This window comes from Schistocerca piceifrons, chromosome 1 (assembly GCF_021461385.2).
Source record: "Schistocerca piceifrons isolate TAMUIC-IGC-003096 chromosome 1, iqSchPice1.1, whole genome shotgun sequence".
NCBI classification, from domain to species: domain Eukaryota; kingdom Metazoa; phylum Arthropoda; class Insecta; order Orthoptera; family Acrididae; genus Schistocerca; species Schistocerca piceifrons.
Window position 1 is genome coordinate 341,115,176 of NC_060138.1, and position 23,021 is coordinate 341,138,196.

At 39.1% G+C, this 23,021-nt stretch overlaps 1 protein-coding gene across 1 annotated transcript in view; it reads right to left on the reverse strand.

The window, feature by feature from the left end:
• The window catches only part of LOC124720213 (leucine-rich repeat serine/threonine-protein kinase 1), a 150,417-nt gene that overhangs the window by 51,448 nt on the left and 75,948 nt on the right, over positions 1 to 23,021 (reverse strand). The window contains exons 26-33 of the mRNA XM_047245563.1: positions 17,092 to 17,248; positions 16,711 to 16,916; positions 16,445 to 16,605; positions 10,604 to 10,848; positions 10,320 to 10,486; positions 7,476 to 7,588; positions 2,139 to 2,328; positions 1,839 to 2,045 (exon numbers count right to left, since the gene is read on the reverse strand). Of these exons, the coding sequence (XP_047101519.1) occupies positions 1,839 to 2,045; positions 2,139 to 2,328; positions 7,476 to 7,588; positions 10,320 to 10,486; positions 10,604 to 10,848; positions 16,445 to 16,605; positions 16,711 to 16,916; positions 17,092 to 17,248 (1,446 nt within the window). The remainder of the gene's footprint in view (positions 1 to 1,838; positions 2,046 to 2,138; positions 2,329 to 7,475; positions 7,589 to 10,319; positions 10,487 to 10,603; positions 10,849 to 16,444; positions 16,606 to 16,710; positions 16,917 to 17,091; positions 17,249 to 23,021) is intronic.

Sequence of the window (23,021 nt, forward strand, 5' to 3'; positions counted from 1 at the left end):
TAAACCAAATGTCATGATGAGACTCTCGAACCAGCTAAATGGTACGATTATGACTGTTTTCACATCCTTCATAAGTAGGTGGATGTGAACCCACAGGCTACACATGTGCATGTCTCACAATGGCAATTTACCCTTAATGTGTGGGCTGGCATTGTTGGAGACTGTTGAATTGGGCTGTACATTCTCCCAGACTGCCTTGATCATTGTTTGTATCTCACATTCCCCACAAGAGGTTTTCCCAAACATGCTGAATGACGTTCCCAAGCCTATTCATCATTGTATTTGATTTCAGCGTGATGGCACCTCAGGCATTTCAGCAGACAAGTGAGCACACGTCTGCAGGTAACATTTCCTGGCCACTGGATTGGTCATGGTGGATCAGTCGCATGGCCATCACGATCACCCAATCTGTCTCAAATCAATTTTTTCCTGTGGTAGTATCTGCTGGGCCTTGTGTATGAAAGACCTGTTATCTCACTAGAGGACCCAGTAGGCAGGATTGTTGTGGCAGTAGGTCGTCTTTGCGATACACCAGACATCTTTGAGAGGGTTTGCTGTTGAATGCAGCATCAGTATCATGCATGCCTTGATGCATCTGGACAAAACTTTGCGCATCTCGTGTAATGGGTGTCCATTTGTAGCATGTGACTAAATAACTGCAATGTCGTTTAGTAGCCCCAGATGGCCTCTGTAACATCCTGTTCGTATGTGATTACTGATCCTTGTTGTATGCCCGATGTCATGTCAGTTTGTAAAATATGTTTTTTTGAATCACCCTGTATTTTCTGAAAATTTCATTACAAGGTTCTTACTCGCTTATGACTGCTAACATTGATACTGCCTTTTTTGTGATCTAAAAGCCTGTCTCTATAGACTGCTAGTACCGCACCCCAGATCTCAATATCATATTGAAGATGAGGATTTTTCAACCCGAAATATATTTGCCTTTAGGTAACACAGTTCAGGAAGGCTGAGACGCATTTTAGTCAATACAAATTTCCACTGACTTCCTTACAAATATGATTCATATGTTCTTTACATGACAAACATTCATCTACAATCATACCCATAAATTTGTGCTTATCTATATAGAAGATTGCCATCGGAGGTGTAAATGGAGTAACATTTGTATTTAGATTACAGTTATGCAGGAATTAAATTGTCACTGTTTTCTCTTAATTTAGAACTAGTATATTTGTATTGAGGTAAGTTGACAGAATATTGTGACTCATTGAACTACTGTTGACAGTGGATTGCACATCACTGCCCCAGCTGACAAAGGATGTGCCAACTGCATAGGTTTCAATCTTCCAACTAAATTAAATTATTAGCATGAAAAAGGAACAGACAAGGCCCTAATATACTCCTCTGAGTCTTGCCTCACTGCCGTATGTTTTAAGCTGATTTATTTCTTAGCAACTTTTCATTCCTGTTATAAGTTACCTTAAAACATTGTTTCCTGTCTTTTAATTATTAGGTAAGTAATTTAAAGGATATTTCTCTCCTCTTGGATTCTTTTAATTTATGCAATAAAATGTTATGATTTACAGATTTACTCGTATCCACAAAATAGTCCACTAGAAGTAGTAGTAAGTATTTTACAACTATCTATTATAAGTAACATCTGGTCTCCACTAATCTTAATGTGTTTTCTTTGGTGAACATAATGAAATGAAACATCAGCCACTAAAGCACTAAACTCAGTTGGTAGGGGGGGTGGGTGGGGGGTGGGGGTTGAGGGGGGGGGGGGGGAGAAGAAAAAAAAAATGTTGACAAGAAACTGAAACACTGCACTCTCCAACTCATATATAAACTTCTCTGGGAAAAACGTGCATTACCTTGAAAGCAATTACTGCAGATTGCCTGGCATTTGGACCAGGCTGAACAGGCTGCAACATTTTCATGGCCACATCAATGTAATTGTTGGAACCTCGCACTTTGCATGATCCTCTGAATACAAAGCCAAATGCTCCTCTTCCCAATAAGCGACCTTTCTTGATGTTTCCTGGTCTTATAAGGTATCTTTCTCCTAAGTCTAAAAACACCTTTGGCAAAAAAGAATATCAATTCAATAAGTTGTATATACATTTGATTATGCGCACCATTTCTTCCTATAAACCACTACAAAATTAACTCACTGTGTCTGGTGCTACTTGGGCGAGAGGTATATCACCATGTGTGGGGCACGTCACACTTTTCTTGTCATATGCAGCTAAGATACATTCTTCAACTATCCAACTATACTGTGGTGGTGACTCAACTTCTTCTTGTAAATGTGAACTTTCTTCTCCACAAATTCCCGGGTGACCTTCAACAGATGGCTTGCGGCTGCACAAAATCAATGAAGGTAGATCAATACCAATGCAGCTAGAGATATAAGAGAAACAGAAAGCATTTGTGTAAAGAATAAATTAAAACAGAAACTGTAAATGACCTGCAGTGTCTTATAAAATTTACAAGGCCATTATCATACAATAACTTTGCAAAAGACATGACCACCGAAAGATATGTTGCAAAACCTTGCAGAGAAAAAGTTAACTTTGAAGTGTAATGATGGCACAGAAATAAAACTCATTCACTAGCAACCTGCTATCTTAGACAATGATAACCAGTTTTTTTTTCTCTCTTTTCTCAAATGTAACTATAAAATTATTCTAGCAAACAGTAGCAAAAGAAGTTATTAACATAAAAATGCCATTAAAATACCTTAATGTTGTTATTTTTACATACAGCTGATATAACTTTAAATCCAATCAGGACTTATTTCATTTTAACACAAAGGGATTACATCATAAAATGTACTTTCAGGCAAGAGTCATTGCCACAAGATACAGAAGCCGGACGTAGAAACTCTTCTGTCATTGATTATACGCTGCACTGCAAAACTTGAGGAGGAGATAGGTAAAGTAACACAACATATGAACAACTTGATATGATCAATTAAAGCAGCAGATAACTACTATACTGTGCAACAGATAAGGAGGGTTCACCAATTGCAACCACGCTTATTAAGGACGATAAGGTGTGCAATCTTGCATTCCACAAAGGCATGGTGACTGCGCAGAGACAGTGTCTTTACACAGTGCCCAGTAAGCTGTGTTCTGTAGACACCCACACACTGGCGACACCATTAGCAACAGCAACAAGAGCCTACAAACTGGACCAACGAGGAATGGGGTCACAAGCTCTTCTTGGATGAGAGCAGATTCAGTCTGACTAGTGATTCTGGACATACCCCCATATGGTGAGATGTTGGAACATTGATACACTCTTCTTGGTTGATCTGCTAAGTGGTGGCAGTGCCTTGTTGCAATCTTTCAATGAGTTTCATACTCATCATCTTCAGGCAAAGTGTCAGTAAGCTGTGTTCTGTGTATCTATGTAGCTGCTGGATGCTGACCTCTTCTGTAGTGGGTCAATCAAGTGCCTCCAGAAACCGGTGCCACACCTACGGTGGGCGAATGCAGCACAGTACCACTGATATGTCACCTGCTTCCTGAAACATGTACTGGCCCACCCACAGAAGGTCAGCAGTCCAGCAGCTATACAGGTATGCAGAACACAGCATCCTGACACTTTTCCTGAAGATGATGGGTATGAAACTCATTGAAATGTTGCAACAAGACAACACCACAATTCAGTTGATCACACAAGGCAGTTTTATCATTGCAATATGTGAGAAAGTGTGTAGTCACATATACCAGGAGCACTGTCAAACATGAACATTTTGGAGGTCAAACCAGGAACACTGTCAAACATGAACATTTTGGAGGTCAACATGTTATGGAGTGTGGAGGCAGAATGTTCCATGAACATACTGCCCTCCAAATCTATAAACATGGAACACTCATTGGACAACATTATTCTGATATTGTACTCCTTCTCCATGTGCATCTTTTCAGGGGTGCATTTGGTCCTGACTTAATTTTTACGGATGACAATGTGTGACTGCAATATACAGTGCGGGAGGAGCAGTTCTTGGAATGAGAGGATATTCAGGAAATGAACTGTCCTGCCCACTCCCTTGACTTTAATCCCACTGAGCATGTTTGGGATGCATTGGGGACATGTATTGCAGCACACCTACATGTGCCAATGACCATCCAGTAGTTGCCAAAGATGCTGCTGGAGAAATGAAACACTCTACCACAAAAACCGCTTAACAACCTTGTGACCAACATTTCTGTTTGTCTCACTGCATATCTCTTTTAATTACCTTCTGCACTATGCTGCAGCAATTCTTTTTATGTATGGGCAAAGTTTCATTAAGCTTTGTTAGTTGGCAGTGACACTTTCATCCTTAAGTTTTGCACACCTGCTTATAAAGAGCATTTTGAAATGCTTATTAAAGAGCAACTAAAAAATTTAATCAACACATTATCTCCAAGCTAGTGAGAATGCTTGATTAAAACTAACACATGTTTGGCATTAGAGCAAGGAGAATGGTGGGGCAAGCAATTGGAAAATCACTGCCACCACTCAGATTGTATCTCCTTGTTATGGGACCTCTTCTACCAAGATATTACTTAAACAAGTTTTCTTTGCTTCTCAGCAGCCTGTGACTGATGTGACAAAAATTACATAGTTTTGGATAAATGGCTGCTGGCGAACTGATCAATGAAACAATAGGCCAATCCCACAGGACTAGCTAAACACTGTTTTTCATCTGTTGTAATGAATCTTTAGTAGCCGCACAAAAGTTAATGACTCCCTTTTTGGTTCACCACAAACATCAGCCACAAATTCTCCCAGAAGTTAATTACAAATCTGCCCCTGCCCTCCAAGCGAGAGATCACGTTCACTCACCCCTTTTCCCTCAGGTGCCATCAGAATTGCAAATAAAAAGTGATATAAAAGACAGGTGATCTAAACGACGTGGCAGCATTAGTATACTGGAAATTGTCTTCCAACATTAGTTTCCATCACTCCAACATGTCAGTTATCAAGCTTTTTTAATTGCTCCAGATATTATTACAAGTAATAAGCCTCTACTTACAACTTACCCTTAAGCCTCATTTACACGACACTAGGTTGCAGGCAACTGCACCACTGGCCACTGCACATGCGCGATGCACGTTTGCGCAACTCATCGGTGAAACTAAACACATTTGGCGTGTTCCAACTTTGGCAACACTAGTTGCATGAGTTTTGAGGTTATATGTGTACGTAGAGTGTAGACAAACTTAAATATCGAATGAGGAATGGAGTATAATGCTCGCTTTTTGGATATCTATGCTTTGCATAGGTGTTTGTGAGATTTCAGTGATGTCGATTACAAAAATAAGCAATATATTGCTGCTCCTGAGAGCATCATGTCTGATCAGAACACAGATAGTTTGACAATTTTTTTTAACTTTTTAAGGAATATTGCTGATAGGAGGCAAGGCTACACAAATCAAGAAGCTGCATTCTTTATTCAATATTCATCTATTTGAAAGGTCACAGCAATGCTCTCCATTCACATATGTTTGAATTTTGAAATATTGCCACTGTACAGATTTCAAGAGAGTACTGCTGTTAATGTTAATAATTATTACTGTTAATGTAAATAATTATTGGTGTTAATGAAAAAGTGTCGTCACCAACTTAAACCGCATCATATGGCACGCCAAGTGTTCTCGATTGTAACACCTGACATGTGATATGTCATTTCAGTTCTGGCGGCAGTGCTTCATGCATTACAGTACCTTTATTTCTTATCACATAATGAACTCTATTTAGAAGAAACTTGAACAGTTCTGGTGACATTCTAAGGTAATTAAAAGAACTTCTTGGATCTTGCATTACAAATTATTTCAGAGCTTACATCTTTTCTTCATTCAGTCACGAATCGAAACACGTTTCTTATTTTTTTCTTATGCAGCGATCCCATGCAACAAGTTTTAACTCCATCACAACTCATGCGACGTGCAGCTGCCAAAACTTTCATTTCAGACACGATTAATGAACCTACAAAATGACAAAACTGAAGTGTATACTGGTTTCGCCATGTCTGCAGTCAAATATGAACTCATCTGCATGCAACTCATTCCACATAACGAGTGGTGCAATCCAATGTCATCATGTAAAATAGGCTTTATGTATAACCAAGTAAGACTTATTCTACACATTGTTATTTTAAGCTATGAATCTGCTCAAAGAACAGTATTTACACTGATCAGCCAGAAAATTATGATCACTGACCCACTATCAATATAAACCTGTACAGGCATTAGCAAGGTCACCTGGCAAGGAATGACTGCTAGTTAGACACACACACATGGTGCATGTAGTACCATTGAGCACACTGTCTGTGTGTAGAATAGGGAAGGCTTGTGATCTATTTGAGTCGGATCGAGAACAGATTGTGACTGGCCAGAGGCTCAGCACGAGCATTTTGGAAACTGCACAGCTTCTTTGGTGTTCGAGGAATGCTGTGGTGAGTGTCTTCAACACATGGTGAAACCGAGGTGAAACGATGTCCAGATGTCATGGGAATGGATGGCCACACCTCATTACAGATAAAAGGTCTCATAGGCTGGGCAGACTGGTAAAATAGGACAGGCAGCAAACTGTGGCAGAACTAACATCAGACTTTAGTGATGGGCAGAATACAAGTGTTTCTGAACACACAGTGCACTGAACACTCCTAACGATGCACCTCTACAGCCTCCTGTGCACATGCCAATGTTAACACCACATGACATCGGCAAGTACAACTGGAATGGGCATGTGACCATTGGCAGTGGACATTGACACAGAGGCAGTGCGTTGCATGATCTGATGCATCCCGATACCTTCATCATCACGCTGATGGGAGGGCATGAATCCGTCGTCTTCCAGGAGCGTAGCTTTTTTCTCAATATCTGTACTGTAAGATGGAGACAAGGTGGTGGGGGGGGATCTCCATTATGCTCTGGAAAACATTCACATGGGCGTCCATGGGTCCAGTGTGGCTCATGCAAGACAATGTGACAGTCAAGGAATATTGTACACTTGTTGCAGACCTCGTACACCCCTTCATGACAATCATGTTTCCTGACAGCCGTAGCATTTTTCAGCAGGATAGTGTGTCACGTCATAAGGCCAGGAATGTGATGGAATGTTTACAGAAACACAGGGGCGAGTTCTAATTGATGTGCTGGCCCCCCAACTGAAACTGATCGAATACACCTGGGATATGACTGAACGTGGTGTCAGAGCTCGTCATCTCCCCCCCCCCCCCCCCCCACCCCATATAGAATTTACATGAATTAGGTAACTTGCGTGTGAAAATGTGGTACCAGCTTCCTCCAGCAACCTACCATGACCTCACTGCTTCCATGCCACGATGCGTCACTGCTGTTATTTGTGCCAAAGTTGGACATACTGGCTATCAGGTAGTTGGTCATCATGTTCTGGCTGATCAGTGTATATTTTATCAGCTGCGTTAAAAGGAAAGAGAATATAATTAAAACTTCCTCACAGGATCACTGAAGTAACATCAGAAGTTATACCTGGAGCCAGTGCTATCAGGACCAACACCACTATCAACATCTGACGTGTAACTTTCTTGTGACTTCCGTACTTGTGGTCCATATTGGCGATCCCTCTCAGCCTGATGGAGTGCCTTTTCAACAAATCAAAATCAATATAGAATTCTCTTCATGTATCTGTACTTCACATTATCATTATAATAAGCAACAATTACTGTTTATCACTATTATTTTAATATTACTTTTTTTTTTAAATTTGACTTAATGTACATGATTTCCATACCCACTAGAAAAAAGGAGACACTGTAGTAAGGGTGCCACACACAATAAACAAATGTTAATTGTCACTGCTAAATCCATTATGAATAAAATATTGTGCTTTGCTTGGTTTCATTCATACCAGTGGCTTTTCACTTCTTCATGCATTTCCTTCTACTGTTTCTTCCCTCTTTCTTTATTGCTTTTTTCTCATCTTTCCAACCTCTGCAACTTAGGAACATGATTGCAAAATATTTCTTCATTTACGAACAACCAGTGCCAACGGACTATGCTGCCATCTTCAGGTCTTCAAAAATTTTTGTTATAAAATGTGTTCATTTTGAATTGGACCTCATGCCGAGCTGTCATACATATAAAATGTAGCACATTCTCCTCATGGGTCAGTACCATCCAGGACTGGAGCAACTAAACTACATTTTCCACCAGGGTTTCGACTACCTCTTGTCATGCCCTGAAATGAGAAATGTACTACCCACTACCCTTCCCACCCCTCCCACAGTGGTACACTGCCAACTGAACTTGTACAATATTCTTGGCCATCCCTACCTGCTCCCAGCCCCGTGCCTCATGTGGCTCATAACCCTATAATAGACCTAGATGCAACACCTCTCATCACCACCTACTCCAGTCTGATCACAAACATGACCTATCTCATCAAAGGCTTGGCTGCCTGTGAAACCACTCAAGTGATCTATAAGGTAAGCTGCTACCACTCTGCTGCTTTGTTCAAGGGAATGACAACCAAAGAGGTGTCCACATAAATAGCCACCGACAAACTGTGGGCAAGAAACAGCTGGACCACCAATCGCTGAGCCCACCACCCAACACAACGTTCTTCATTTGAATGACTGCATCACAGTCTGTACCACCTTGATTCTTCCCACCAACACTAGCTTTTCTGAGTTGCACAGGTGGGAACTCTCCCTGCAATATATCCTACTTTTTCGTAACTCTCCTGACCTCAAGACCTCAACCTTCTTTAGTTATTGTCCTTACCCATTTCGCCCTTTTCCTGTAGCCATTCCAGCACTACACAGCCCTCTATTCTACCAACTCACCCACAGTCTCTTTTGTTTCTCTCCTTTTCTATTGCCCCCCTCCCCCAGACTCTCCACCTAAACTCCCAATTGTACCTAGCTGCTCTACCCTCTCCCCCCCTCATACTTGCATGCTCCCACGAACAATACTTAACTGTCCCCTACCCCTACCCCTACTCTGCCATCTTTCTCCCTCCCCGCCCTAGTCTCCTCCTTAGCCCCATCACCCAGTTGCCTCTCCCAATTATGCGCTGCTGCTTGCAGTCTATCTTCAGCTGCCACAGACTGTGATCATGTGTGTGTAAGTTGCATTTGCATGAGTATGTGTGTGTATGTTGTATTTTCAATGAAGACCTTGTTGGTCGAAAGCTAACTTTCCGACAGCCTTTTTGTTGTGTCTATCTGTGACTCAGTATCTCTGCTATATGGTAAGTAGCAATTATCCTTTTCATAATATTGTTACATTCCTTCCTGGATTTTCCATTATTTACGACAAACCTTTATACAGAGTGATTCACAAAGATATGCAAATATTTTAATATGTTATTCTACAGGTAAAACTAAAGGAAAAAGTTCATTAAACATAGGTCCGCAAATGTTTAGTTATGAAGTTACAGTTAATAAAAGATTTTGCCTGAAATTTAGCAACTTCGCTAATACGAAGCCATCACGAAACTGTATGAGGTTAAAGTAAAGCATGATTTCCATTTATTTTGTTGTTATTGATCTGGTGAATCTAATAAAACATGTCCCAGATTTGTATCTGCAGTAGTTTTCCAGAGTATTTATGTGATCTTGGCTTTAGAAACTTTTTAGCACATAAAACAGATCACTCCCTTCTGATTTCTCAACATGAGAAAATTCAATCTAAGAACATTTTCTTTAGCTTCTAATTTTGCCTACAGTCACCTTTGTTACACTTGGGTCCCTTTGGTTCCACATATTGCAAATTCTCTCTGATCATGATTTCTAAAGGAGACGTACTATCTATTACAAACTGTCATTCCAATTCTTCTGGCTCTTCAAAATTCCTGAAGATTTTGTATTTAGTTTGAAATCACAAGACTCAATAGTTATCACAGTTAATTGGTTACATATAGTGTAATGTTTAAGTGGGAATGGAGGTGAAACCATCGATAATATTCTCAGTGTAAACATTTAGCACATTTGTCATCCTGTTTTTTCTTTTTAATCACAAACTTTGGCAACTTCATCATGTCAAAGTAGTTTTCCTATGTCAGTTGATAAAAATTGAAGAATTTTCACAATACAGTAAAAAACTTATCCCTTATTGTACTTTTACTTGCAAAACATCTTGTTCCAATATTTTGAATCATTCATGAAACACCAAGGATGTACCTGCTATATTGGACATTATAATTTATACAGTAATGAGTACCTCCAAAAATATGTACCCAGTTTAACATTTCTCTTTGTTACACAACAATTACCAATGATATAGCTATGTTACATTTTATTGCAATACACAACTAGAATACAGTGAAATTCTTTCTCTATGTCCAAAATGATCAGTATAATTTATTTTTACCTCTGCCAAGCTTCTTGGACCTACTCCTAAGTTATTAGGATCATGACTGTGCCAGCTCTCCATACGCTGCATAGGATCCATGTCTCCCAAAGATGCGAGACACCTCGGACAAGGTACTAGTCTTGTAACCAGGAATTTTCCTTCTGAGGTGTGCACAAACCTGGTTCCTGTCATTCATGACAAGTAACATAATTATTATTAGCTACAAATGATAACTGTGCTATTCACCAATGATAATGATAACACAAAGAGATATCTGATGGAATCAGACATTAGAGTATTACCGAGAGTAGGGTACCAGTCCTCTAGTAAGATATCAATATGATCCACAGCTAATGCTAGGAGTTTTGCAGTGCATTCTGGACTAGGGTCCAGAACAATTGCCTGATAACCTATAGGTTCTCCTTCAGCATATTCATCTGTGATAGGTCTCTTTATAACAATTGTATCTACAGGAAAATATATTTCAAGTATAGAAGAATTTATCAGATCAACATCAGTCCAAGCTTCCTCCTGTTTCAGACGAAACCTACAGAGAAAAGAAAAAAAATTAAAAAGTAATGTAAAATATACTTGTGACTACTGAACAATTCTTAGTAAATATGAACACTGTTAAAAAAGTGCAACAGTTTTAAATTTGATCTGAGCTGTGTGTGTGATATAAACATGGCATCTAGAGGATACCAATGTTAGCAAAAATCAAATACGGCAGACTGATTAAACAATCTACAAAGAAGAAAAATTAAAAAATATTTAAAATGTATTTATTTTATTTACTGCTTGATAATGTCTCTTGCAATGAGAAATTATCAGTGCAACAGGCTTATGTTTAGCAGCAAGAGGTAATGTAGGCATATGTTATAAAACATTTCTCTCTTTCACAAATGTTCATATCACAGAGCACAGAATATCATGAGAATAATTCTTCTAATGTTATCGGTTTAATTTACAAGATCTAGCTGATTGATACTTTGCATCCAGCCTCAAAATATAATGCCAGAAGAGTGAAAACTATTACATTTTGTACCAATTTTGACAATGTTCATTCTTTGGGAGAAGGAAAAAGGTTATGACTTAACTTCCCACCAATCACATGGTTGTTAGAGAGGGAACACATCACACACTTGGATTGGTAAACAATGGGTAAGAAATGGATAATGTCTTATTGAAATGAACCACCACAGCATTTGATGAGGGAAACAAAGAAAATCAAAATCTGGATGGCTGGACAGAGTTCTGAACAGCCATACTCCCAAATATGAATCCAGTGTCTTAACCAGTGTGCCATCTCACTGAGAAATTTTAATTACTGACTACACAAGGTCACCTTTGTAGCAAAATACTATTTCCAAAATAAGTTAGAAGTGCAGAACAGAAAGTTCTGATGAGCTCTTGTGTACAGACACCTCCTTGTCCAGTTGTTAATGGGAACTGAATGGAAATATGTTTTCGAACAAAGTTAAGAAAAACACATCGGAAAATTACTACAAAATATTTTCTTTACCAATGCATAAATGATAGTTTTCTCTCATCCTGTGGATGTATAATTCTGCTAGTTTTGATTTCACATCAGACTATAGAAAATATGTGTTTTTTACTACACAATGACAAAAAAGACAAATTTCTTAGCAAAGCAACAACAAATATAAACTGATAAAATCCCATCAAATAAAACTTGTAAGGTCATGTGCCAACACAGTATTGGCAGCCTTCTAAAACATGAAAATAAGTAACCTTTCTGGCTTGAAAGAAAACATAACGAAGTTTCCTTTTTTTCTACAGTTTCCGATATTAAATAAACTGTCTCAAATGTCTGCCTCCTCACTACTAGTGGTGCTGTTGCACTTCACACCTGTATCATCTTCCATAAAATGAAGGAAGCAACACGTTTGGAGCTTATAGGTGCTCAGTGACAAGGCTATCAGTGCCCTTGTCCATATTAAAAGGAAAAAAGATGGATAAAATGACAGTGAGGAGCAAACCTATAAAATAACTTATGCACTCATTCCCACCTCACTTGCATTAACCCACACAATCACTCTATCTTACAGGCCTTAATACAATGGAGGAGGGTGAAAGCTGCTATACAAGGGATTAAAACAGAAGTAAAACCACAGAAGAGCCAAAAGAAAGGCACAGGGAAATGTGACTGGCTGACCACTTACAAATGACATGGGGAGCCAGTCACCCTCTTAATACATTAAGAACCTTTCCCTAAAATCTAAGGAAACAAGTTAGACATATTACAAAACCTTAAAACTCAAACCACATTTGTTTCGTTCTCACTTAAAATAGAGGGTAGATCTGCCAGCAAATCTGCCACTGGCACTTGGTCTAGTAAAATGTGATGTACAGTGATCTGTATGTCGCAAGCACCACACAATGGAGGGTACTCTCGCCAGAGAAAGAATCCACGAGTTAGAGAACTGTGGCCTATGCAAAGACGAGTAAGGAGAACTTCATCCTGTCTGCACGGCTGGAAGGAGGTGCGCCATGGCCATGTAGTGGGCTTTACTAGACGCAGCTTATTATCAGTCACTTCCAGCCACTCATCTTCCCATCGACGCATAACTGTGTATCTCAACAGCGAGGTAGTAGGATGCAGAGGATAACACACTGACATAACTGATGATTGCTACATGCCTCCTTTTGCTCCCCAGGAGAAAGACAGCTCCTTCCCACTCGATGTAGTTGAAGGAGGGCATCCTGAATATTATGGACTACTTTATTTGCAGAGTACAAGCATTGTAGAGAGTGAACAGCACTCAAAGAATTGGAAGAGACAAAAATTTAACAAAGCATGCCTCATTTGCTTCAGTGCCTGCAAGAACTGCCTTTAAGACAGTAAAGTCTAGAGGCAATCAGGCTTTGAGGACATGATCAGGGAAAACAACAGAGTAACCAACAGAGTCCTCCCATTTCAACCCATCTGTAAAGACAGTTTTAGAGTTGTGGTGCTCAGTTAAAAAATCATTAAATAATGAATTAAAAACATATCCAGGAGTGCAATCTCTCTTGTATTGTACTAAATCTAAAATTATTCTGGGCTTCTGCAGTAATCATGGTGGCAGGCAGTTAAAACCCTGGATTTGGGGTTGTATGTGCTCCGTGCCAAGTGACTCCAGCACATGCTGCACACTGATACCAAACGACCTCGTTGCATTGGACAATCGCAGAAAAGGCATTCCAGAGGTGGATGAGCAACAGTATGGTATGCAGGTGAAGTTGGAGCTGTGATAAACTTAAATGCCTGACGCACTTTGAGAAGCTGCTGCTGGACGGTGAGTGGGAGTTCCCCAACCTCAGCATAGAGACTGGGTATGGGCCTTGTCCTCTATGCACCCCTGGCCAGCCATGGTGGGTAGCATCAATAATCTTCAGTTAGGAAAGCCTCGCTGAACCGTACACTGTGCTCCCACAGTCTAGCTGCAAGAAAGCCCTATAAAACTGGAGCAGATGTGTCCTGTCTGCTACTCAAGACCTGTGGCTAAGGCACTTTAAGATATACAGTGCCTTCTGAGTCCTGGCTTTTAAGTCTCTCAAGTATGGTAACCATTACAATCTGGACTCAAGAGACCTCACTGAGTCTTTAAAAGGTAGAATGATATCCCTCGTATGCAAGTCAGGTAAATTAAAAATATGATGCGAACATTTAAAATGAACACACACACACACACACAAACACACACTTATATGCAAAAACTGAAAACCTCTCTTTGCAGTCCACTCCTCTAACCTCCACACTGTAGGTTGTTAACTGACAGGTCGCTGTTGCAGTACAGGAGGAGGAACAGAAAACAGCAAAATCTAAAGAAAGAAATGCATCCACTTACTTTTCTACAGACCCATCCTATGTACACCATAACTTATTTGGGAGAACTATGAAAAACATGGGGATTTTACCCTCACTAATCCCAAATGCAAGACCAACTACATCAGCACTGTGACACCTCATTTGGTACAACACAACATTAGATTAATGGTATTACAATCCCTATTACAAGCTTCACATGCTTAATTCAGAGGGAAGAAAACATGTACCACTTTCTTTCTGAATTACACAAGTCTTACTTTTCTATGTTCCTCAAGGATATGTTTCATTGTTATTGAAATACCTCTCTTAACAGGACCAACAGATGGTGAAAAAGTTATTTTTAATTCACAATGAATACACCTATGACGGAACTGGAGTGTTAACAACTGTGAGAACTGTGGTCTATGCAAAGACGAGTAAGGAGAACTTCATCCTGTCTGCATGGCTGGAAGGAGGTGCACCATGGCCATGTAGTGGGCTTTACTAGACGCAGCTTATTATCAGTCACTTCCAGCCAAGTTAATGCACAGGTGATTACAAAATTTCTTATGAATCAACATGTCCATTATCTCACAGATACTGTGATGCATTATTTATTATGTTATGGAGAACAGATGGTAAGACACCCATCCACCAATTTCCAAAAATTATGCTTTGTTTCACTGTATAAGTAACTTGCAATAGCTGTTAAATATTTGAAGAAAACAATTTTTGTAGTCATCAGTCATATACATTCAAGTTCATTCTTAACCAGCTTTGGTTTTCACAACCATCAAACCATCATCACTGGAAGAAAAGTAGTACATCAGATAGATAAAAAATTTGTGCTACTCCAAACAACGGTTAGTAGTTTCTTACGCAAACTGTCTATGTGATTTATGACACTAGTTAAATTATGTAACTATGAAAACAATCAATTTTTGCTAGCATAATGCAATCGGATAGATAAAAAATCTACACACTAAATGGTGACAAAACACACACAAGAAAGAAGGTTATAATAAGGCAAGTTTTTGGAGCCAGTGGCTCCTTTTTCAGGGAGAAAGGTTGAAGGGGAAGGAAGAGGGGTCAAGGAAAAGGACTGGAGAGGTCTAGGAAAAGAAGCAAATTTCAGAAAAGTCACCCAGAACCTCAGGTCAGGGGAGACTTATCAGACAGGATGAGAAGGAAGACTGATTGTTGGGGACTGCACTCGAAGATATTTGACAACCTGTGAGCTTAAAGGTGGAAGATAGAGTAATATGCAAGACAGAGATGGCTGCTAAAACGTCATATACTAGTTAATAAGAGTCAAAAGCTATGTGCATTGTACATAACAGAGGTGGGAGTGGGACAACGAAAAATGGACACGTAAGGAAATGACAGATGTAGAAAACTAAAAGGAAGTGAAGAAATTAGTAGTTACTGTGAAGAAATGCTGAGACCAAAGAGACAAACAAGCTTGTGTCTGTGTATATGCGGATGGATATATGTGTGTGTGTGTGTGTGTGTGTGTGTGTGTGTGTGTGTGTGTGTGTGTGTGTGCGCGCGCGAGTGTATACCTGTCCTTTTTTCCCCCCTAAGGTAAGTCTTTCCGCTCCCAGGATTGGAATGACTCCTTACCCTCTCCCTTAAAACCCACATCCTTTCATCTTTCCCTCTCCTTCCCTCTTTCCTGATGAAGCAACCGTTGCTTGCGAAAGCTTGAACTTTGTGTGTATGTTTGTGTTTGTTTGTGTGTCTATCAACCTGCCAGTGCTTTCGTTTGGTAAGTCACATCATCTTTTTTTTAGATATATTTTTCCCACATGGAATGTTTCCCTCTATTATATTCAATTACATTATATAGTTAAATTGTGTGTATTTTAATACCATTTTGAGGTACTGTTGTATTTGGTTTGCTAATGAGTCTTGTATGAATAGAAGGCAGTTTTGATCCTTCTGATGTACTGCTTTCCTTCCTGTGATGATGGTTGTAAAAACTGAAACCAGAAAAGAATGAAGCTGAATGTGTCCTGCTGATGGCTATAAAAATGCTTTTTTCACATATTATGTTTTGGTTTGCTTGCACACAGAAACTGATTTTATTGTATACAATAGGCATTTTTCGTAATTTACTCTTGCCCCAGATTACCCACATAAAGTAGTTTTCATTACACAACAGAAACAAAAAGCATAAAGAAAGAAGAAAAATGAACAGGCTGCAATGAAAAAATTATTACAAAATCTTTGCAAAGTTTTCATTTCAGACATGGTAACAAACCATAGAAACATGCATAAAAGATCTGTTCAAGAACACTATGATTTCCTCATGTCTGAAGAAAAGCTGTACCTCAGTTGCCTGTAGTCTATTGGAGAGTTTCTCATTGAAGGGAGAACTTCCTTCATTCGAAACAGGACTGTATCAGCGTACTGAAGTTCCATTCCAGTTTGCCACAAAATCCATTCAGCTCTGACATCAAGAACATGAGCCAACTTTGCATCTTGAACAACCTAATAAGAATGACAGTGTGATTTTGGAAAGTACAAGTTGATCAAGACAAAAGTAATGTTCAATACACACTGTAGAAACCAGTGGAACTTAGAATGTTAACTCACCTCCTTTGGCATAATGAAAAATGACCTGACAATATCTACAATAGCATCATCTGCTAAAATTCGTGTGATAAGTCTGGACCAAAAACCACTTGGAAAATATGACATCAAGAGCAAACGCCGAATGGAACATTCAGGGTCAGACCGGTGTGTGATTTCACACTGCATTGCTGCTGAGACATCCATTCCTTCTTCTGGTGCAGCTGGTCCTAATATAAACAAATAAAGATTTCAAAATCAACATCCTTAGTACAAAAGATTTGACAAACATTATGGTCTTGCCTTTACTTAAACAAGTGAGAAGAACATAGTTAGTGAGAGATGAACAGCTGTTCCTAGCTTATACACTATCTGCAAGACATTTTTGCTGCTGTATGCAATTACCTGATATCCTAAATGCACCTGGGGAGCTATGCGGTTTTTGCAAGCGAAATTTTTCTGGACTCTGTGTATAGAAAGATGAATTTCCAACAAGTGTAGAAGCACTCGATATAGCCATTTTCTTGGTTCGAACTGCCCACCCACGGGACCGAACTGGAATCTGACACAAAGTTCCAGATTTAATAAAAAAAATAAACAATGATAAATAGACATAAAAATTATTTACAGTTCCAACATATTGTTGTCAGATTAATACAGTGACATTTTCCCATTTCTATTATTTTAATATCAAGCTGTTTCAACATGCAGTGCACATACATTTGTTACATGTGGAAGAGCAAAAACTTAAATGTTAGACACTTTGTATTTCACCATGTGATTTTGACAAATTATTTAATCAAAATACACTAAACTGATTTTGTATTTATGCATCTAAGAAATTTCAAAGAGAAAAAGAATTTTGTCTCACTTCTAGTGCTGCATAGTAGCAACACATTTCTGTGGGTTAATACTAACTAAATTCTTCATGCTACATTTCATTTTTGAAAAGTCCTCTCTTAATAGGACTAACAGACAGTAAAAATTGAATATAAGGCTTCATGGAAGATTAAAACTGTGTGTCAGACTGGCACTTGGACATAGAATCTTTGCCTTTCACGGGCAAATGCTCTACTAATTGAGCTACCCAGGCACAACCCACCCTCACAGCTCTGCTTCTGTTGGTACTTTTCTCCTCAAAATGTTATTGCTTAATTTCATATACAGAAGTCTTACTTGTCACCATTTATCATGAAGTATGGTGAGTAATGACTGTCAGGCTTTTTTGTTCAACATCGTGCATGCAACAAGCACTTTCCTAGATGTATGTTTGTGTTCAAGTAGGAGTTTGATCTGGTATACAAGAAGACTTGTCCTGGTATACAGGGGAATTATTAATAATGAGGTAAAATACCAAGACATTGTCAAAGTGTCCTGTTGTCTAAAATGTTTTTGTAAACATTTGTGTTTATTCTGTCATTGTACAAAACCAGAAGGCCAAGCCGAAGATAAATTTTCACCATACAACTACTCCAAATGTCACAACAGCCACAATACTGTTCACCAGGTATTTGCTGGCTCCAATCACACTCAATTGAATGTTATATTAGGTTTGGTGAATCATTACTCTATTCAACTTTCTTCCATTACTTCATTATAAGTCAAGCAAATAAACCTACCTTGAAGTGCTGTTAAATTTCAAGTATATACTGTCATCACAAACACTGTTGGGAGACACAAAAGGAAGTTAATGTCCACCAGTTCTAAATTTAGCATTGCGTTTTTCATTGTTTTGGTAGTGTTGATATAACGGAGAAATTATGCAATCATCAGTTTGCTTGGTGCATATCAGTATAAGCACAGGACACTGAAACCTGAATGGGACCTTTGATGAATGTCTACTTTTCACATTCTAGCTTTATCTAAGATAGTTAACACTCACTAAGCTTAGCAGCTTCCCCCCATGAACCACGGACCTTGCCGTTGGTGGAGAGGCTTGCGTGCCTCAGCAATACAGATAGCCGTACCGTAGGTGCAACCACAACGGAGGGGTATCTGTTGAGAGGCCAGACAAACGTGTGGTTCCTGAAGAGGGGCAGCAGCCTTTTCAGTAGTTGCAAGGGCAACAGTCTGGATGATTGACTGATCTGGCCTTGTAACAATAACCAAAACGGCCTTGCTGTGCTGGTACTGCGAACGGCTGAAAGCAAGGGGAAACTACAGCCGTAATTTTTCCCGAGGGCATGCAGCTTTACTGTATGATTACATGATGATGGCATCCTCTTGGGTAAAATATTCCGGAGGTAAAATAGTCCCCCATTCGGATCTCCGGGCGGGGACTACTCAAGAGGATGTCGTTATCAGGAGAAAGAAAACTGGCGTTCTACGGATCGGAGCGTGGAATGTCAGATCCCTTAATCGGGCAGGTAGGTTAGAAAATTTAAAAAGGGAAATGGATAGGTTGAAGTTAGATATAGTGGGAATTAGTGAAGTTCGGTGGCAGGAGGAACAAGACTTCTGGTCAGGTGACTACAGGGTTATAAACACAAAATCAAATAGGGGTAATGCAGGAGTAGGTTTAATAATGAATAGGAAAATAGGAATGCGGGTAAGCTACTACAAACAGCATAGTGAACGCATTATTGTGGCCAAGATAGATACGAAGCCCACACCTACTACAGTAGTACAAGTTTATATGCCAACTAGCTCTGCAGATGACGAAGAAATTGAAGAAATGTATGATGAAATAAAAGAAATTATTCAGATTGTGAAGGGAGACGAAAATTTAATAGTCATGGGTGACTGGAATTCGAGTGTAGGAAAAGGGAGAGAAGGAAACATAGTAGGTGAATATGGATTGGGGGACAGAAATGAAAGAGGAAGCCGCCTGGTAGAATTTTGCACAGAGCACAACATAATCATAACTAACACTTGGTTTAAGAATCATGAAAGAAGGTTGTATACATGGAAGAACCCTGGAGATACTAAAAGGTATCAGATAGATTATATAATGGTAAGACAGAGATCTAGGAACCAGGTTTTAAATTGTAAGACATTTCCAGGGGCAGATGTGGACTCTGACCACAATCTATTGGTTATGACCTGTAGATTAAAACTGAAGAAACTGCAAAAAGGTGGGAATTTAAGGAGATGGGACCTGGATAAACTGACTAAACCGGAGATTGTACAGAGATTCAGGGAGAGCATATAGGAGCAAATGACAGGAATGGGGGAAATAAATACAGTAGAAGAAGAATGGGTAGCTTTGAGGGATGAAGTAGTGAAGGCAGCAGAGGATCAAGTAGGTAAAAAGACGAGGGCTAGTAGAAATCCTTGGGTAACAGAAGAAATATTGAATTTAATTGATGAAAGGAGAAAATATAAAAATGCAGTAAGTGAAACAGGCAAAAAGGAATACAAACGTCTCAAAAATGAGATCGACAGGAAGTGCAAAATGGCTAAGCAGGGATGGCTAGAGGACAAATGTAAGGATGTAGAGGCCTATCTCACTAGGGGTAAGATAGATACCGCCTACAGGAAAATTAAAGAGACCTTTGGAGATAAGAGAACGACTTGTATGAATATCAAGAGCTCAGATGGAAACCCAGTTCTAAGCAAAGAAGGGAAAGCAGAAAGGTGGAAGGAGTATATAGAGGGTCTATACAAGGGCGATGTACTTGAGGACAATATTATGGAAATGGAAGAGGATGTAGATGAAGATGAAATGGGAGATATGATACTGCGTGAAGAGTTTGACAGAGCACTGAAAGACCTGAGTCGAAACAAGGCCCCCGGAGTAGACAACATTCCATTGGAACTACTGACGGCCTTGGGAGAGCCAGTCCTGACAAAACTCTACCATCTGGTGAGCAAGATGTATGAAACAGGCGAAATACCCTCAGACTTCAAGAAGAATATAATAATTCCAATCCCAAAGAAAGCAGGTGTTGGCAGATGTGAAAATTACCGAACTATAAGCTTAATAAGTCACAGCTGCAAAATACTAACACGAATTCTTTACAGACGAATGGAAAAACTAGTAGAAGCCAACCTCGGGGAAGATCAGTTTGGATTCCGTAGAAACGCTGGAACACGTGAGGCAATACTGACCTTACGACTTATCTTAGAAGAAAGATTAAGGAAAGGCAAACCTACGTTTCTAGCATTTGTAGACTTAGAGAAAGCTTTTGACAATGTTGACTGGAATACTCTCTTTCAAATTCTACAGGTGGCAGGGGTAAAATACAGGGAGCGAAAGGCTATTTACAATTTGTACAGAAACCAGATGGCAGTTATAAGAGTCGAGGGACATGAAAGGGAAGCAGTGGTTGGGAAGGGAGTAAGACAGGGTTGTAGCCTCTCCCCGATGTTGTTCAATCTGTATATTGAGCAAGCAGTAAAGGAAACAAAAGAAAAATTCGGAGTAGGTATTACAATTCAGGGAGAAGAAATAAAAACTTTGAGGTTCGCCGATGACATTGTAATTCTGTCAGAGACAGCAAAGGACTTGGAAGAGCAGTTGAATGGAATGGACAGTGTCTTGAAAGGAGGATATAAGATGAACATCAACAAAAGCAAAACGAGGATAATGGAATGTAGTCTAATTAAGTCGGGTGATGCTGAGGGAATTAATTTAGGAAATGAGACACTTAAAGTAGTAAAGGAGTTTTGCTATTTGGGGAGCAAAATAACTGATGATGGTCGAAGTAGAGAGGATATAAAATGTAGACTGGCAATGGCAAGGAAAGCGTTTCTGAAGAAGAGAAATTTGTTAACATCCAGTATTGGTTTAAGTGTCAGGAAGTCATTTCTGAAAGTATTCGTATGGAGTGTAGCCATGTATGGAAGTGAAACATGGACGATAAATAGTTTGGACAAGAAGAGAATAGAAGCTTTCAAAATGTGGTGCTAAAGAAGAATGCTGAAGATTAGATGGGATTAGATGAGGAAGTATTGAATATGATTGGGGAGAAGAGAAGTTTGTGGCACAACTTGACCAGAAGAAGGGATCAGTTGGTAGGACATGTTCTGAGGCATCAAGGGATCACCAATTTAGTATTGGAGGGCAGCGTGGAGGGTAAAAATCGTAGAGGGAGACCAAGAAATGAATACACTAAGCAGATTCAGAAGGATGTAGGTTGCAGTAGGTACTGGGAGATGAAAAAGCTTGCACAGGATAGAGTAGCATGGAGAGCTGCATCAAACCAGTCTCAGGACTGAAGACCACAACAACAACAACAACAACAACAACAACAACAAGCTTAGCAGAGACTGTAATATCAGTAATTTCACAGTATTTTTCAAATGTTTTTTGTTTGAGACCTAAATTAATATAAAATTTGCTAATGTTAAAGTTAATTTTATGTCATGCTTACATACCATATTTTTCAAAGGTTTCATATAATTGTTCGCAAGTAACTGGATTACTCTACAAACAATTTACAATTGAAATGGATCAATATACATTGCTAAATATGTGTCTTAACAACACAGAAATATGTATAAAAACAAAATAGCCAAACAACTGAAATGTAACTCCCGAAAAGCTTGAATATGATATTACATGCAAGGAAATTGTGAGCGTTGAACAAATAACATGGATTATAAGAGTTACGCTAGGAATTGAAAGGAAATGCAATACGGTTAAAACTGCTATTCTACAGAACAGCAAAAATGACAGCTGGAGGGTCACGTATAGAAGGTAGCTTCCTTTATATTTTTTGTGTTCTTCACTCATTCAAGTTCTAGTCATACACCCGCCAACACCATGTGGAAGCCTTCAGCAAACTTTATCAATAAACCCTGCTTTCCGACAAATGTATGCACACTGTATTACAAGGCACACACTTGAAACTGACATGATTACTGAAATCAGCACATAGCAAACTGCAATAAAAGTTTTAAAACCAGAAATGGGTAATGACCCTTTATATGTCATTTATTATGACTATGGAGCAATACGTCATGAAAATGTTTGAAAAATGCTGTAGTGAAATATCAGGCACAGCTCCGTTCTTGAGCCTTTCTATATTAATGTATTTTCACAGTATTTTAAGTCATATTGTAGCAAAATACACTTTCAGTATTCATCTGTTAAATTAAAAAGCTATTACAGTTTTGATTATATGAACATTTATGCATTCATCAGTTCTGCACGTTAGTTTTAATCTTGGTACAAAGCAGACAATACAAGTCTTATGCTCCCCACAACTAACACTAACACAACTTTGGTTTATACTGAGGAAGTGCAATCAATCTACAAAGGAGATTCCTTAGCAGTCACTCGTGCAATCAGTTCTAGAATATTGCTCAAGTATGGGGGTCCCATACCAGATAGAATTAACATGAGATATTCAATGTATACACATAAGGGCAGCACAAATGATCGCAGGTTT